The sequence below is a fragment of the Hoplias malabaricus genome, chromosome 2 (genome assembly GCF_029633855.1).
Source record: "Hoplias malabaricus isolate fHopMal1 chromosome 2, fHopMal1.hap1, whole genome shotgun sequence".
NCBI classification, from domain to species: domain Eukaryota; kingdom Metazoa; phylum Chordata; class Actinopteri; order Characiformes; family Erythrinidae; genus Hoplias; species Hoplias malabaricus.
In genome coordinates, this window is record NC_089801.1 from 64,717,356 (window position 1) to 64,735,541 (window position 18,186).

General features: G+C 42.2%; 2 protein-coding genes across 5 annotated transcripts; one reads left to right on the forward strand and one right to left on the reverse strand.

Moving 5' to 3' along the window:
- Window positions 1-50: 50 nt before the first annotated feature.
- dpy30 (dpy-30 histone methyltransferase complex regulatory subunit) lies at window positions 51-4,952 on the reverse strand. 3 transcript variants are annotated; one of them, XM_066660847.1, is made up of 5 exons: window positions 4,772-4,952; window positions 1,639-1,679; window positions 1,218-1,265; window positions 723-865; window positions 51-257 (listed from the first exon to the last, which is right to left on the reverse strand). In XM_066660847.1, the coding sequence occupies exons 2-5, from the start codon at window positions 1,654-1,656 to the stop codon at window positions 185-187; spliced, it is 282 nt and encodes a 93-aa protein (XP_066516944.1). In that variant the 5' UTR covers window positions 1,657-1,679; window positions 4,772-4,952; the 3' UTR covers window positions 51-184. The 3 variants fall into 3 exon arrangements, with proteins under 3 accessions (XP_066516944.1, XP_066516943.1, XP_066516945.1); XM_066660846.1 differs by lacking the exon at window positions 4,772-4,952 and adding an exon at window positions 2,960-3,049; XM_066660848.1 differs by lacking the exons at window positions 1,218-1,265; window positions 4,772-4,952 and adding an exon at window positions 2,960-3,059.
- Window positions 3,894-17,558, forward strand: spast (spastin). 2 transcript variants are annotated; one of them, XM_066660844.1, is made up of 17 exons: window positions 3,894-4,430; window positions 10,073-10,156; window positions 10,292-10,375; window positions 10,672-10,752; window positions 11,289-11,422; window positions 11,497-11,645; window positions 11,843-11,936; window positions 12,133-12,207; window positions 12,391-12,462; window positions 12,769-12,844; window positions 13,841-13,932; window positions 14,100-14,179; window positions 14,259-14,301; window positions 14,433-14,512; window positions 14,619-14,689; window positions 14,773-14,813; window positions 14,986-17,558. In XM_066660844.1, exons 1-17 carry the CDS (start codon window positions 4,193-4,195, stop codon window positions 15,109-15,111), a joined length of 1,620 nt encoding a protein of 539 aa, XP_066516941.1. In that variant the 5' UTR covers window positions 3,894-4,192; the 3' UTR covers window positions 15,112-17,558. The 2 variants fall into 2 exon arrangements, with proteins under 2 accessions (XP_066516941.1, XP_066516942.1); XM_066660845.1 differs by lacking the exon at window positions 10,672-10,752 and having other exon boundaries at window positions 3,906-4,430; window positions 14,986-17,556.
- The last annotated feature ends 628 nt before the right edge of the window (window positions 17,559-18,186 follow it).

Below are 18,186 nucleotides of genomic sequence, written 5' to 3' on the forward strand. Positions count from 1 at the left end.
GATGAGAGCTGTTGTGTGCTGTATAAATCACAATGTATCAGTCTCTTGTGCAACATTTTTATTTGAGTTAAAAAAAGAAAAAAAAAAAAAAGGAACTACTACACAGAAAACAAATGAGTGAGACACGGTTACATTTCTATTGAAAAGTCAGCTGCTGTGCAGGGCAGCTCTGATAATCTTCAACTTAACCCCGATCCTCAAACTGCGATTTGTTCTTCAGGAGGAACGTAGCTAAAAACTCGATAGGATTCGGAGGCCTTAAGGACGGAAAAAGAAAAAAATATTTGTTAAATATTCTGAGATAAATCACAGATTCAGTGATCGATCAAATAAAGTATATATATATATATATATTTATTTTTATATATATTTTTTACATATATAAAGTACAGCACTGAAGAGAGACTCCTAAATGGTCCTTTATTTGGCAAAGCAACCTACAGCAGGGGTTGAATTGTGACCGAAAGTGGAAGTTCTTTAAACTTCAAAATGTACTGTAAAATAATTAATACTGACCAGTATGTACATTTTAAGAACTGACATCAGAAACATATCTAGATTTGGCTGATATTTTAAATGATACTTAATGCTGTTTTACTGTAATTTCAGGATTAATTTCATACATTTGTTACTGTATGTTGAGTCAATTTACATTATGTTTCACACACAAACTCACACATTTCTTTTCCATCTTGGATCCACACTGATGTGAGTAAACATACCGTTCCTTGGCGAGGACGGAGAGGCCTTGGAGTAGGATGGGCACCACCGTCTGATCCAGATATGCTCGCGTGGGGAGACTCTGTAGATCCACCTTCTGTTTGGAGACTTTGTCAGCGTTGCTCTTCTCGCTCTCCACTATTCTCTGCAGAAGTGAGTGAAATCAGGGACTCATTAGGGGTCACTGAATCAGTAGTTGGTTTATTTCAGATGAAGACTGTTGATTTAAAAAGAGCTGTAGATCTGTCTTAGCAGCGTGATGACAACAGCTTAACACTCAACAGCTTCACACAGGTTTGATTCTGGGTCACTGACGCGTCACTGGCACAGGTTTAGAGACTCGTTTGTGTGAGGAGTCATTAACTAAGTAACTCTTCTGCCAATATACTGCCTTCATAAGCACTAGAGGCAAGAGTCAACATGGCAAGCAGGCTCTAACTGCTTCACTGATGCAAATTCTGAGGATAAAGACTCAGTTCTTGCTTTTAATCCAATACCTGGATGTTTTCTGTGAGGCCATATTCTGCATGAGGATTTTCTGCAACCTAAAATTTACAAACACAAAATCTTAGACTAATACAAGCTAATTCCTCAAAACTTCGATACAGACATTGACTAATTGAAACAGCATTTCCCAGCCCTGGTCCATAAAAGAGCAACCAGCCCTGGGACAGGTTAGTGGTGAAGCATGTGTCCATGTTGATGTTGCCCAGTGAAGGTTTAGCTCAATCTGGCTAACCAAGAAAGCTTGCTCTTGTTCCCAACACCTCCCATCCAACTAATCCTCTTAAACACCCCCCTTACTGAGCTTGGGTGTGTTAATGCAGGGTCAGTATTAAAATGTACAGAAAGGGGGTATTTGAGGACCAGGCTTGGGAAAGACTGGGTTACACCATAGCAGTAAATCAAGTGTCTCACAGGAGTGTGTCCTTCCATGCTCTGATCTGCGTCTGTGTGATCTGGGAAGACACAAATTAAAAAGCATGTAAGTATCAACCAGTACCTAGCATTTACTTAGCTATGCAACTGTGTGAAGTTATTCAGCGTACTAGTAAATAAATCCTTAAGAGAGCTAACGATGATGATGATAGTCTTTTAGCAATATAAACAAACATTTGCCAATTTATCATATGTTGCATGGATGTTTCACACACTCGTCACATCAAAGATTCTAGTCTTCAGTCCAGCATTGGGTTGAGCTGATCCTGTGCAAGTATTTTAGGTACGAAGTTTAAAAATGTACAAGTAGGACAGCAATTTGTAGTGAACCTGCCACAGTTTTAGGGTTGTGGGGTCCGCAGTTTGATCCTTGCTTTGGGTTTTTAAACTGTGAGGAGTTTGGTGTGTTCTCCCTGCGTCTTTGTGGCTTTCCTCAGGTAGTCCAGTTTCCTCCCACAGTCCAAAAGCTTGTCTTGGTATGTCAGTGAAGGTGCTCCTGGCGTGCTGGAATCAGCTGAGGAGCAGTGAGCATCCTGGTGTCAATCAGCATCATGTGGATGCTGCACACTGGTGGTAGATGACGTGACTCCCTAATGTTGCAAACATGTTTAAAAGCAGATGTGGTCTAGAAAATACTTGGATATGTGTAACTTTGTGTGAGATGCATTATAACCAACCTACATTTTAACTCCTGTGATCTACACGCCTGTTTAGGTTTGTGTTTATATGCTCCAGTTCTAAAAACTTTTGGCTTGTAAAAATATATCAGGAGATGATAAAGTTAACACTTTCACAGACACTTAAGTGTTAAAACTCAAACTTAAGATTCAAAGCTTATTTTTCTTTGTTTTCTGCATGGTTTAAAGGGAGACGTCATTCTACAAGAATTTGATGATGGTTTATGATTTAAAACAAAACCATCAGGTTGTAATCCTAATGCTCTGTTTAAGGAGGTCTTCATCAGTCAGAGGTTTAGGTTTACAAGCAGTAAACACCAAACTGTACAAAACAGACCGATCACTGGTGTAAAAGCACAGAAAACGTGCTCCGAACTGTGTAAATACATGGTCTGTGTTTATCAGCTGTTTCTCACTGGCGGGATTCAATGAGCTCCATTAGCACGAAGCTAAACTGCATCTATAAAGTCTCCGGGACCGGCTTACGGCATTTAAGAGCCTCTAAATCTCCCTTAGCTGCAGCTCAGGTGTTTAACTACGACCTCCGCCAAAAACCCCACACCAGTGCGCTACTTTTCCGCAGGATTTCATCAAAAAAGAAGGGAGAGAGAGGGTGTGCTCACCGTCCGCCATGGTTGTTGTTGGTTTCTACGCAGTCTCTCCTGCGCAGCGATGCGGTCAACGCCTTCCAGAATCGACCCTCTTGCGCATTCTGCGTCCGTCTTTTCCGTTTACGTTTTTTTTAGCGTCGCGTTTCTATTACTGTTTATTATGAATTAAACATATATTCTTTTCGACTTTAAGATATAAAGGAGCATTTAAAATAAATAAAATAATAAAATACAAAATTAAAAATATATATTTTTTCCGACAAAATTAGATTTTCAACTAAATAGGTTAAATTAATTTGCTTAACATGTTTTCATAAATATATACACATTACATACACATCTGATTTTTAGGGCCCCGGAGGCGATATTTAAATGTTTTACACTATTTCCCATAATTATAAAAAAAAAGTACAGTTTGTTCTCTTCACAGATTATTTTTTCATTATCACGACATCACAAACATCCCAGTAAACAAGGAACGTCCCTGGACGTTCAAAATAGGTCTAAAAGTAGTCTGTCCGTCAAGGACATATTTTAAACGTCAATGGACGTCCAAAGTCCATCTTAATAAGTTAGTTAAGTGGTGACCAATCGATAACGTCAGTGGACGTCCAAAACGCGTTTTATACAAGTAATTTATTTCGGGACCAATTAATAACGTCCAAAATACGTCTAATAGTCGTCTTTTCAATGTCTGTGTTTGGACGTCTTTTCAACTTTCATTTTCAACCTTAAGAGAACGTTGATTAGACGGCAGTCGTTACGTTATTTCAACATTGAATCAACGGCTAAAGGTTTACTGGGATTTTCTCCTGGAAAAAAAAAGTAATCTGCTATGTCTCGGGAATACAGCATTTGCTAGGTCATGAAAACAAATGATAGTTTACTCATTATCACGGGAAAACAGTGAATGAGTTTACTTTAAGTGTTGGCGTAGAATGTACAGCGAAAATAATAATTTCTTTATTAAAATATATGTGTAAGTAAATATGTACAACTAAATTATTAATATAACAATGATCAAATCTAGTTTCCGGACTCTGCCATTTACAGTACAGTAAAAACAATAGGGCGACTTTTATTTTGTATTTTTGGCCAGCTCAGTGTGTATGTTTGACAGCTATAGCAGTGTAGGTGTCTATGTCCTGCAGTAAACAGAGCAGGGCGCTGTTACAGAGTGTTTATTGGCGGCTGTGTGTTGTTTGTGCGGTAAAGTGGCGGCGTGTCTGAGGCAGTAATGTGTAGATGAGCTCCGTGCTCCGCGACTCTGCGGCTCCGCTCCGCCGGAATCTATCTCTCCTTCCTTGGTCACTATTTTCCTGGATCTCCCTTTTCTTTTCCTGGATCTACCGCCTCTTCTTCAGCCCCATGGCCGCGGCCAGGCCCTCGGAGCTCGACTCCACCGGAGAGCAGATCCGAAACTACCACAAACAGGCGTTTGAGTTCATCTCCGTGGCTCTGAGAATAGACGAGGACGAGAAGGGTAATGCTACATTCCCACATTCAGCACCCAGCAAACCCCTCTGCTCTCATTCTCACTTCTTATTGTGTTTATTAATATTCAACAGACTTCCTCCACTGTCCCTAACTCAGAACCCGTAGTCCCACAGACACTCAATAAACAAACTCTTCTCGGGAAGAAAATACACCCCTCTTCTGCTTTACCCTGACGGTTTAATCCCAGAGTCTCAATCCTCAGAACTCACTGAGGTCTTCCACAATGATTTCATGCATCTCACACTTAGCCTGGTAACTTAAAGCAACAGTAGGTAGTATATTTACCCCAAAACTACAGCTTCAAAAGCATTGTTATGTTTCACTGACCTGTAATAGGAAAATTCTCTGAGCTATTGCTGCTCCGGCCTCAGCGCTGCAGAAACTGTGGCATTAAATACCCACGGTCCTTTAGGCTGGTAGGATCAGGACCCACCACAAACCTCACCTGGACAATGACTGATGTCTGTTTCTGAGACTATCCCTAGGGTTACTCCTTTCTGTCTACTTATTATATAAGTTTCTTTGCAGACTAATATTACTAATTGAGCTAATTGATTACAGCTTTGAAGTCTTATTCCGTCAAGATACTAATACTTTATCTTGGAATTCGACTCAACCACATCTCAGTCGGATAACTGAGACCTAATGATGACTTTACCCAGTAAACATTTAGCCGTTGATTCAACGTTGAAATAACGTAATGACTGCCGTCTAATCAACGTTCTCTTAAGGTTGAAAATGAGAATTGAAAATACGTCCAAACACAGACATTGAAAAGACGACTATTAGACGTATTTTGGACGTCGATTGACGTTATTAATTGGTCCCGAAATAAATTACTTGTATAAAACGCGTTTTGGACGTCCACTGACGTTATCGATTGGTCACCACTTAACTAACTTATTAAATTGGAATTTGGACGTCCATTGACGTTTAAAATATGTCCTTGACGGACAGACTACTTTTTAGACCTATTTTGAACGTCAAGTGACGTTCCTTGTTTACTGGGTAGGGCCATAATACATATTAGATATGTCAGTTAGTGAGATGTAATTACCCCTAACTACCAGCCACCGACACACAAATGCACACACTGACTGTCAGCTACATTTTCCATATCCTTCACTAGTTGGCAGTGTCTCAGAAACATAGGGTCCTGGAATTGCGGTTCTGAAACTGCTGACTCCTGCAGTCATGCCACTCTTGCAGAATCTGCACTTTGTAAATTACTTTTGGAGGTGGGTAAGAGGACGTCTTCTATAACAACCCAGAGTTCACAAACATGTAGAGAATTACTGTTTCTCATATGGGCAGCCCACCGGGGTCTCGTCCACTCTTGCCTCATGTAAACAAACACTTCAAAATCAGGAAATACTACTCTACAATTGCTCAGACCTATTGTTTGGGGATATCCTTGTTTCGCCTGTTAAGTGGTGTCAGAACTTAGCTCTGAATAGACTCGTGATTACCGAGCATTTCTTGCTAAAGAGAGAAGTTTCAAATTCAAGCCTCTCCAGCGCATTTCATAAAGTAAAAAGATTTTCTAGAGAATATTCTCGGAATTCTGACTTTATTCTCTGAATCTTGTTTTTTTAATTTTTATTTATTTTTTTTTAACGCCGTGGCTCTAAAACTCCGTCGTACCACTATGATCCGTGGATGGTTTTAAAAAAGCATTACAGTTAGCCTGCTTACTTCAGCCAGAATTCATCTCCATCAAAAGAGGAATTGGATCATAACACATAGGAGTGTGGTGTGTTCTCCCTGTGTCTGTGTGGGTTTCCTCCGGGTGCTCCGGTTTCCTCCCACAGTCCAAAAACACACGTTGGTAGGTGGATTGGCGACTCAAATGTGTCCGTAGGTGTGAGTGAGTGTGTGTCACCCTGTGAAGGACTGGCGCCCCCTCCAGGGTGTGTTTCTGCCTTGCACCCATTGATTCTGGGTAGGCTCCGGACCCACCACGACCCTGAACTGGGTAAGCGGTTACAGACAGTGAATGAATGAGTGAATGTGTAACTGAATAACTTGCTCTTACATTTTGGGCTTTCTAAAGGTGACAACTTCGCAGGGACAACTTCAGATGGCTTCGTAATGTACAACAGCAGAGAACTAAGCTTAGTTTATCCAGCTTTCTGAGAGATCTTGGTTTGTGAAAACCTCTGTAACCCCACTGTCCCTTATTTTCATTTGACATCATTTCAGCTCTTGTCTGTATTGTGTGCACCTGTGTTAACGGTTTGCAGTGATTTACAGTAAAGAATGTTTTCCATCTTTTCTGTGAAGTGGTGTGTTATGGAGATAGGAGGTTTTGTTCTAATCGTTCTGACACTTGAAACCAAAGTTGACCTCACCTCAGTTCTGTGAGTTAGAGGGCCCTGGGGCCACGTGATCTGGGGATCTATAGAGCTGGCTGGTGCTGATGCAGGACAACAGTGATTGTTGTGGTCAGCGGTGGAGTGGAAAATGTGACCCCTGCCTTTCTGTGATGAGCACAGTTCGCTCTGGATTACAGGCTCAGAGGTGCAGTAAAAAACTCACTGATCACACACCTGTAGGTACAGATCGATCTGTGAAGGTTTATATTTGTATAACGTGAATTTATGAAGCCGACTTCCTCTCATTGACCTCTGTTTACAATAGACTCCCTTTACTGGCCTCGTCGCTCCAGTGCAGAACAAAAGAACCAACTTCACACCCCTGACATTACTCAGGGAAATCTCTCATGAGCTGGAGAAGTGAAGTGCGTGGCTTACTATTATTCCTTTACGTTACCTGACATTTATCCTCAATTAGCAGGCTATTTCAAGCTTGACTTTGGGATTAAGTTATCTGGATCACGAAGAATTCTTAGTGCAGCTCCCCATTGTCTGGAAAATTCTGGAAGTGTAATATGACTCATAAAAAAAAAATAAACAATTTATAAATAAAAAGGGATTAACGCTGAACCGTAAAACAGTGTGTGTGTGTACAGTGTGTACAGTGTATACAGATGCATTGTTTATAGGCAGAAAAGGAAACTCCATGACCCACTGACCTAGAAGGGAATAATTAGGTTATTGATTGCTCACATCACCTCTTCCACACGGTCAACTCGGTTCTTCAGCAGTGAACTAGTTTTCAGTCCTCTCCACTCTGACAGAAGAAGAATCAGCTCTTATCACTGACACTGTCTCGCTCAGGGAAGAGGAAGACTCATGTGCTGTGGAAAACAACAACAGGTGCTAAGCTGAGTGGTTGTAACGTTAGTGTCAGTGTCTGTGGTGATGATAATTTCAGTCTAATCACAGTATTGATTATATATTCCTGTCCTTTTATAACACAGATAGTTCCAGGTGTAAAGGAACACTAGGTAACACTGGGTTTCTTGCTCTTGGGGCTCGCTTGAGTGTAATTCATTTTTACAGCACTGTACTGAAATCAATGGGGAAGGGAAGGGAAGGAAGAGGATATGGTTTCCTACCTTCCTCCACCAGTTACATAGTGCAGTTTCTGTAGTGCTGAACCCAGAGTAGCAACGTCAGAGGCTATATTCTGCCTATTACAGCTCAGTGGAGCATCACAATGATTTGAAGCTGTAATTTTAAGATGGTAATGTTATGAAGTGTTCCTTTAAATGCGAGTCTCAGCCATGTTCAACATTGGATTTTATATCCATACTGCATTTTGTAAAAGTGCTGTTTTTAAATCTCAAGAGATGCTTTTCTATTCGTTAATTCATTCATTATCTGTAAGCGCTTATCCAGTTCAGGGTCGCGGTGGGTCCAGAGCTTACCTGGAATCATTGGGCGCAAGGCGGGAATACACCCTGGAGGGGGTGCCAGTTCTTCACAGGACAACACAGACACACATTCACGGACACCTTTGAGTCACCAATCCACCTACCAACGTGTGTTTTTGGACTGTGGGAGGAAACCGGAGCACCCGGAGGAAACCCACACAGACACAGGGAGAACACACCAAACTCCTCACAGACAGTCACCCAGAGAGGGACTCGAACCCACAACCTCCAGGTCCCTGGAGCTGTGTCACTGTGCCGCCCAGATGCTGTTTTAAATCCAGCATAAATTGGGATATTTAGCTTCTATAGTAGCGTTGGCAGGTCAGAGTTCTCTGTACCCAACCTGCCCATCTGGAGCTACATATACAGCACTCAGAATTAACGCAGATATACAGTACTGTGCAGAAGTCGTAGATAATGATATATATTTAAACGAATGCCTTCTTAGTGAGCGTGGTGCTTGTATCACAGTGTTTTGTTCAGATTCTCCTTGATTGTATGAATTTGTTAAATCAACAGCACACAGTATTTAAAATCATTATTTATTTATCATTAAAACTAGGCACTGGAAGATAACCTCAAATAATACAGACTCCACGAGAAGAGATTTGGACAAAGTTAAACCAACACATTCACACACAGAGGATCACACTGGAGTAATGTTATTGGGTTTATTCTAATGTTGGCTGTTATTTGTTTATTTGTTTGTTTTTAGCAAATAAACAATTATTTAAAAAGACTATTAACTTATTAAAAAGGTTTTTGCATTTTAAATTACAATTTAATTAATTCAGCCCTAGTTCAAACCCATAATATACTCTATATACACACACGGCCCCACACACTGCCGAACTGTTTATTATTATGCCCCAAGATACATTACTCGGTGTGAGTCTGGCCTGTATGGACATCACTTAGCATTCTCCTCCAAGTGTGTTGAGCTCCAGCGAGGTTATGTTAGTGGTGATTTGGGACCATGTGGTAATCTCCTGGGACAGGGGAGGTTATTTTGTGTAGAGTCAGCAGCTTTTAACCATCTTAACCTGGTGACCCTCAACACCACCACTGTTTACAGTCCATGTTCAGAACTGAGTAAATGTGGAGTAATTGCAATGTTTAAAAATATTCTGCTGTTTGCAATGGTGTGTGGGGAAGGGGTGGGTGATATGGCCCTAAAATAATATCACGATATTTCAGGGTATTTCAGACAAGTTCCCAGTCTCAGAGTCACTTTCCACCATACTTCACTGTGGCTGAATGACTAATGTATAGAACGCATGCTGTATTATGGGTAACTGCATGACATTGTTACGTAAACAGGTCCGAATATCACGATATTGATATTTTTCATCGTTTTAAAAATAATGACGATATTATTGCGAACGATATGATATGGCACAGCCCTAGTGTGGGTTCACTAGACCGCGACTCTAACTGTGCCAGCTGCTCTGTGCCTGTGGGCACGCTGGTCATGCAGATTTCACACTACTTGTTTAACAGTGTGATGATGATGAGGTCAGCGTTGGCTTCGTGACTGTTGGCCTACATGAAACTGTCCAACTTCGATCTTTAAATCACAACTCCAACCCAAACACAGTGCTTCACCATAGTTGGTATTTGACCTTTTAAAGGGATGTGGTCCAGTTTCTACTTAACACTGAAAGGCACAGGACAAGTCATGATGTATGTTACAGTTTTATTATTCCTTTCATGGTTAAATCATACAGTTCTCAAAGCTCATGATGAATTAAAACCAAGGCTGGAACATCTTACACAAGCTCCAGTTCTGTCCCAGTGGGTTTTTGTTTGTGCTGCTGTGCTAAATGTGTGTTTGTGTGTGTTTATTATAGGACACAAAGACCAGGCAGTCGATTGGTACCGCAAGGGCATCGCTGAGCTCGAGAAAGGCATTGCCATAAAGGTCACAGGCAGTGGTCAGTTAGCGTCCATCCCTTTCTGAATTCCCAGCAGTGTTTATACTGACTTAGTTCTTATAAATAATGTGATATACATGATACTGAATATACACTGTACAGTTAAAGAATATATCTACTGTGTTCTACCTTCAGGGGAGAAATCAGAGCGAGCCAGACGGCTACAGGCGAAGATGTCCACTAATCTGACCATGGCCCAAGATCGGCTGGAGTTGCTGGGTAAGTCATTCAGCTTAAGGCACCACCTATACCAGTGGCTCCAAAGCAGATCCCAGGAGCCCCTGGGTGGTCCAATATTTTCTGTATCTCAGTGTCAGTAGCATGCCTCCAATTTTCTGCTCATTCAAACAGGACACATGCTCTGGCTCTGGGGGGTTTCTCTTCTCATCCAGGGGTCCATTCTTTCATTTTTTCACCTGTTGCTGTGTTTGATGGATTGGGGTTATCTTCATGTGCCTCTTTCTTTCTCCCTGTATGTTCCCCTTTTTTCATCCTGCTGTTTGTTTGTGGTGTAGCTAAGCTGCAGTCAGATTCTCAGCGCTCTGTTTACAGTCACGGCTCTGACCGGTGTCTCTCCAACGGCAGCTTGCGACCAGGTGGGTGAGCACCAGCTGGGTCTCGTATGAAACCACAGGGACGCCAGCTGCAGTGTTGTAATCCTCAGAACTAATACGGTCTTGATTTGATTGCGGTTTTTAGGAAATGGTTTAATGAATAAGGAATCGTCTCCAGTCATTTTAGTGTGAACTCTTAATCTACACCAGTCTTTACACTATGTGACCAAAAGGGGGCCAAAAGTCCTCTAATAATGGTACAAGTCATGTGCTAGTAACCACCTGGAATACCACAACATAGAGATCAGCACATTAAACAGATTTGGTGCCTGAATTCTTTTGCACAGTGGATATATCTTAGTGATGATTTCTCTCTCTCTCTCTCTCTCTCTCTCTCTCTCTCTCTCTCTCTCCTCTCTCTCTCACACTCACTCACTCACTCGCTCACTCACTCTCTCTCTCACTCACATACTCTCTCTCTCTCTCACTCACTCACTTTCTATCTCACACTCTCACTCACTCACTCTCTCTCTCTCTCTCTCTCTCTCTCTCTCTCTCTCTCTCTCTCTGTGTTTCAGTCAGTGGTACTGTTCCTAAAAAGAAAGATTTCACACCCAAAGTAAAACCACCCACCAGACCCTCTACTGCTCCCCAGCGCGAAAACAGCTTCACTGCTCCTACTACCACCAGCCGAACAGGACAGCAACACAGGGTAAAACACACACACACGTTATACATATGGCGTATTTGTATACACTCTGTGTTTGAAGGACGTGTGTGTTTCAGGCCGCTACTGGTCGAGTTTGTGGAGGCAGGGGGAATGCTAAAGCGGGTGGCGCTCCCTCTTCCGCGCCACAGAGGAAGAGAGACATGAAGAACTTTAAAAATGTGGACAGCAGACTGGCCAACCTCATCATTAATGAGATAGTGGACAGGTGAGAGTTTCACAGTCAGACACCTCACTGTTTCAGAAGAGACACACATCCAGCTTCATGCAAACAGCACAGTGTTTACCCTGAATAGTTCAACTGTGTTTACTGTGTGATGTTATATAACATATTTAACATGCTTAGGATTAATGCTGTCTCTGGTTTTGACCAAATGGACATTTGATGTGTGTGTGTGTGTGCAGTGGTTCAGAGGTGAGGTTTGAAGACATAGCGGGGCAGGATTTGGCAAAGCAGGCACTTCAGGAGATTGTAATCCTGCCAGCACTGCGGCCGGAGGTACACACACACACACACACACACACACACTTATCAGTGTTTAGAGCTCGTGCAATATACAAAGACAGTCTCTTTCTGATATGAGCCATTATATGTGATTTGTAAGTGCATCACACAATTGAATATGGTACAGATATTTTGCATTTCCTGTCTCTTTATTTATTTGTTTGTTTGTTTGTTTGTTTTTGTGGTGTAGCTGTTTACTGGGCTCAGGGCACCAGCGAGGGGTCTCCTCCTGTTCGGACCACCTGGCAACGGGAAAACAATGCTGGTAAGAACAAACCCCCCCCTCACTGAAGTCAGTGTGCACAGTTTCTGAGCTGTGATTGGCCAGAGAATGTGATGAAGTAATCAGGAGACTATAAGAGAGTGTTTGGCTGTTGAATTATTTTTAAAGACATATTCAATGATATCAATATACTCTCATTATTTTGCATCTATTTTTTTTCTTTAGGCCAAAGCAGTGGCCATGGAGTCTAATGCTACCTTCTTTAACATCAGTGCCGCCAGTCTGACCTCCAAATATGTGAGTGACTGAATGTGGACCCTCTGATCTGAGGCACATTGTGTGTGTGTGTGTGTGTGGTATTGACCATTATATTTACTCTAAGGGAAATGTTTTACACAGTGGTGGACGTTTTTAAGGAGCAGATATTTTAGCAAATGATCCAGCGCCACCCTGTGGCCACATAAAATAATGCTGATTATTAACAAACCTGATTAGATGTGTAGCATTTTTTATCAGATATGGATTACTATTACACTGTCACTGGAATTTTTAAAAAGAAATTGTTGTAAAATTGTGTGTGTGTGTGTGTGTGTGTGTGTGTAGGTGGGTGAAGGTGAGAAACTGGTTCGGGCTCTGTTTGCTGTTGCCAGAGAGCTCCAACCCTCAATCATCTTCATTGGTGAGAAGGGAGATATTTAAATGTACACATTAGACCTTTCACAGTGGGACCACCTTCACTTCAGTAATTTATTCACTGTTATACAGTAATCCCTCACTACTTTGCAGTTCAACATTCGCGGATTCGCTACTTCGCAGGTTTTTTCAAGGGGGCTTTTTTATTGTTTACATGTATTGGACTAGGCCTCTAGGTGACAAAATATATCATTTACAAGTATTTCTTACCTACTGTACACGTATTGTTCATGTCCATATCTGAGTGAAATTTTCATTTATTCATTCATTAATTATCTGTAAGCGCTTATTTATTTCAGGGTCGCGGTGGGTCCAGAATCATTGGTCGCAAGGCGGGAATACACCCTGGAGGGGGCGCCAGTCCTTCACAGGGCAACACAGACCCACATTCACTCACTCACACCTACGGACACTTTTGAGTCACCATACCACCTACCAATGTGCGTTTTTGGACTGTGGGAGGAAACCGGAGCACCCGGAGGAAACCCACTCGGACACGGGGAGAACACACCAACTCCTCACAGACAGTCACCCAGAGCGGGACTCGAACCCACAACCTCCAGGTCCCTGGAGCTGTGTGACTGAGACACTACCTGCTGCGCCACCGTGCCTCCCCTGAGTGAAATTTACTGACGCTAAATCACAGCTTAGGAATTACTCTATTAAAGAAACTGGTAGGATATCACATGTAGTTCCAGCTGAAAAACATTATAGAATGACTGTTTAATGCAAAGGGTGGGTTGTTAACAGCATTGCGAGGGTTTTAAAAGTCTAAATACTTGATAAATACATGAAAAATGATCTTTACTTCGCAGAAATTCACTGTACTAATATTAATGTTTGTGTTGTGTAGATATTTCTTAGAAGGATTACGAATGGTTTTGTTATGAGGCTTGAGTGGGCAGTTGACTTAAAATGTATCATTTCTAACCCCTAGAGGACGTAATACCGTGTGTGTGTGTGTGTGTGTGTGTACTCACAGATGAGATAGACAGTCTGCTGTGTGAGAGGAGAGAAGGGGAGCATGACGCCAGCAGGAGGCTGAAGACTGAATTCCTCATCCAGTTTGATGGGGTGTGAACCATATTTTCTATCTCTCACTCCCGCGCTCTCTCTCTCTCTCTCTCTCATCTCTCACATCTCATCCTCTTTTCCTAATAACTCTGATATGAGTGATCGGCAAATGATCTGAATTAATTTAAGACTGGTGTGTGTGTGTGTGTGTGTGTGTCTCTGTCTAGGTTCAGTCAGGTGGTGACGACCGTGTGCTGGTGATGGGAGCCACTAACAGACCTCAGGAACTGGACGAGGCCGTGCTAAGGTTAGATCAGCTTTATAACAGCCTGCAGCCTCTCTCTGGTATTGAATCACTGTCTAATCTGTCTGCTGTCTGTCTGCAGGCGCTTTGCCAAGCGTGTCTACGTGTCACTGCCCACGGAGGAGGTACGCCAGGGCTCCTGTACACTTAACAAATGTTTCAGCGATTATTTAGACTGTAACGTGTTTGAGGAAGGTCTGTATAATGACGTCCATGAAATATCAAACAGAGCGTGACATGTGTCTCTGTGTCTCAGACTCGTCTGAAGCTGCTGAAGAATCTTCTGGGGAAACATGGCAACCCACTGACACAGAGAGAGCTGAGTCAGCTGGCCAAGTCAGTACTACAACACACACACACACACACACACTCACTCACATGTCCATATAGCTGCCTTGCCATCTTCAGTTATGTGTGTGTGTGTGTGTGTGTGTGTGTGTAGGATGACCGATGGATACTCGGGCAGTGATCTGACTTCTCTGGCTAAAGACGCTGCACTCGGACCCATCCGTGGTAATGACACAGAATTGACCTCTTTCCACTCGACTTAGTTTCTGTTTTATTTGTGAAACGTCCATCTTTCTGCTTTTCCACAGAATTGCGCCCTGAGCAAGTGAGGAACATGGCAGCAAACGAGGTGCACTTCCCTTCTGCTTTGTCTGTTTGTGCTTTTGCTTTTAGTGTTTACTCGATAAAAATTGAATTCACAAGCACCGAGTTATTATTCTGTTTTCCTACCTCCCTCTCCCTCCTTCATCACTCCCTCTCCTCCCTCCCTCCCTCCCTCCCTCCCTCTCTCTCTCTCTTAGATGAGGAATATTTGTTTCTCTGATTTCGTGAACTCTCTGAAGAAGATAAAAAAGAGTGTGAGTCCTCAGACTCTGGATCAGTACGTGCGCTGGAATCGAGAGTACGGAGACACCACCTCTGTATGACACACACACACACACACACACACACACCTGTTCTGACTGCCCCGCTCTTGACCTCTGGACTGTGAGCTGTGACCTGTGAATTAGACTGTGCTCTGGACACACTCCAGTCTAAAGTAAACATTGGGAGATTTTATTTCTGATTAGAAAAGCACTGATTTATCCCCCCTCTACACTCCGAATGATCCAACTTTACCAGAGGACACCGCAGTGTCCAGCGTGACTTCACTGAGCTTGGCTTGAACGTGTACATTAGTGCATGAGACACAGAGGAAGCAGAACTGTCCTGCTGACCGCAGCGCTGATCCCGTGTGTGATGCAGCCCTTTTTGTGGCTCCGTGGCCAGGCATTCAGAACTGGAGGGCTGCTGAGTCCAGCCCACTGTGGGGCGCATAAGCTGTATGGCCGAATGTTTGTGGCCACCAACCACCAAATGTTGGTAGGATACTATGTGGGGAGCTGTCCACCCGCCACACTCTCTGCCTGCGTTAACATTTTCTACCCTTTGTTTGTTTAGACTTTTTGCTGTGAGGATTTTATTGTTTCAGCTATATACACTTTGGTTAGTTCTGGTGGTGAATTTGCTTGATTCCAAAGGTATTAAATAAAGCTCCATCACTCCAGAGAGCAGGGTTCTTCTGCTCTACAGCCTCATTCTGAATCCTCGGGGGATCTTTTCTAGCTGACAGTGCTACAAAATGAACAAGCTGAATATAGTGACTCATACAGAGATTTTATACTCTTTATAAGTGGTGTCTAAAAGACATGAAACTGATAGAGATCATATTAAATAATGAGTTCAGACATTTCAAAGGCTTTTATTCAGCTCAACTCAGGACCCCATAAACCCAGCTTAAGCTGTGCCCTGTTTCTACTCAGCCACGAGATACCAGCGTTTGTGCCTTAGCTTTAATCTGGCAGTGGGTCTATTCTGCCTGTAAATATCAAGGTGGTGATGATAATGTGAACAATTTCACGTCGAGGTGAACGTGTCCTTTATGTGAATCGGTTGCCTTTTAATTTGAATGCACTTCTCTATTCACAGGTCCTTAACGGCCTTCATTAATTATTTAATGTTGGCTTTAGGAGCTGTTCACTTCTCTTGCATTCTTTAGAATCCATATTATACTTGTAATATACAGCCATCAGCCGTAAGGTTGTAAACACATCCTTGTTTCTACATTCACTGTCCGTTCTCTCAGCTCCACTGACCACACAGGAGCACACTAAGTGTAGTCAGTCTGGGCCTCTGCATACTTTTTACACAACTTTTACCACAGAGCTGGTATGATTTGGGTGGTGGATCATTCTCAGCGTTGCAGTGACACCGACGTGGTGGTGGTGTGTTAGTGAGTGTTGTGCTGGTGTGAGTGGATCAGACACGGCAGTGCTACTGGGGTTTTTAAAAACCTCAGTGTCCCTACTGGACTGAGAATAGTCCACCAAGCAACAACATCTGGCCGACAGCGCCCTGTGTCATTGATGAAGGACTAGAGGATGAGTAACAGATGAGCTACTGTCCCTGATTTTACATCTACGAGATGGACCAATGAGGTCTAACAGAGTGGACACAGTGTTTCAAAAGTTGAGCAGCAACTGATGTGTCTGATCCACTCGTGCCAGGGCAACACACTCAAACACACCACCAACATATCAGTGTCACTGCAGCGCTGAGAATGATCCACCACCCAAATCATACCTGCCCTCTGATGGTCCTGTGGGGTCCTGACTATTAGATGAACAGGGTAAAAGTGGGCTAATAAAGTGTGCTTAGCAAGAGGTGGGCTACAGCCTGTAATTGTAGAAACTACAAAGTGCTGCTGTATGATCAGTGGGGGTAATAACATGGACAGTGTAGTATAGAATGTAAAAAAAGATGGTCATAATATTATGGCTGATCAGTGTATAAAGCACTTCTCTGTGGGAGAGATTAAGGAACTTTGTGTCATATTTAAATCATATGTTAAAACAATCATTATAAATCCATTCATCATCCAGAGTCTTAAGTTTTGTTGCACATGAATCCAAATGTTTTAGATTAACATCAGGCTTGATTTACAGCGAATACCTATTTCTGACCACTAGAGGGTAACATACACAACATTGTCAGATACCGCAAACGGCAAACTGAAGTCTTGCTGAAATATTAAATAAAGTATTAAAGAATCTATTTTGTTCCCCCTCAGCTTTTACAGGTTTATTTTTAGGGTACTTTATTTTTGTGTGCTGTTGCTCTTTGGGCACTGATTTTAATTGTGATGTGTGAAGTTTTGAAGCTAATAAAGACGCTGCTCAGTGATTCCAGTTTAGTTTGTCGTAAAATCACTGGTTTCAATATCACATTTTTTTTTCCAAACCCAAACATAAAGTGTCTAACTGGTGGGGCACAAGCCTCTATTACTCACTCAAACATGGCAGAGTGCGACTGTTAACTACAAAAATAGTCAAGGTACATTAGCGTAACTAAAACGAGTTCTAGCAGTCATAGCCTTTGTGTCTGTTTATATCTATAAAAACGAACAGCAGTTTGAAGTTTTATAAACGGCAGCATGTCGGTATGTTGGTGTAGTTAATCTGCAAAGACCTGGAACACAACAGTGGTCATGTGCCTTATCTAATTATCTATATATAATTTTTATTTTTCACGTCTTGCAAGCATCGCAATACCACCACTGTAGAACCCGGAAGTCAGCAGACGGCAGTTACACAGTGGTACTACAGATTAGCTTTGGGTCTGTTTAAACTAACTAACACTTAAAGGAATAGTTCAGCAAAATTAATGTAAACAGCTTATGCCAACACCTTTCCCTTAAATCGCCTATTAGTCAAAATACTTTTGGTTTTTTGCTTACTTACTACTTAAGGTTGTATCTTTACTAATAAAATAGACAAACGTTCAGAGAAGATTCAGGCTTTAGAATGAATGACAGCTGCTCCTGTTTGTGGCCATGCTAATGTACTTTTAAATGTTTAATCAAGTCTGAGGTGACTTAAATGTCTCGACAGGGCTTGAGGAAAGTGTTAGGATTTGCAGTCTGTACATTGTTAATAACCTGGGATGCTTCCATAAATTGTTAG

Excerpts from the sequence above, each read along its gene's own strand:
- dpy30 (XM_066660846.1), bottom strand. Across the intron at positions 866-1,217 it reads GCCTCACAGAAAACATCCAG|AGAATAGTGGAGAGCGAGAA; the intron begins GTATTGGATTAA and ends TCACTTCTGCAG. Across the intron at positions 258-722 it reads TCCGTCCTCGCCAAGGAACG|GCCTCCGAATCCTATCGAGT; the intron begins GTATGTTTACTC and ends TCCGTCCTTAAG.
- spast (XM_066660844.1), top strand. The coding sequence starts at position 4,193 with ATGAGCTCCGTGCTCCGCGACTCTGCGGCTCCGCTCCGCCGGAATCTA. Across the intron at positions 10,157-10,291 it reads CATAAAGGTCACAGGCAGTG|GGGAGAAATCAGAGCGAGCC; the intron begins GTCAGTTAGCGT and ends TTCTACCTTCAG. Across the intron at positions 12,208-12,390 it reads GCAACGGGAAAACAATGCTG|GCCAAAGCAGTGGCCATGGA; the intron begins GTAAGAACAAAC and ends TTTTTTCTTTAG.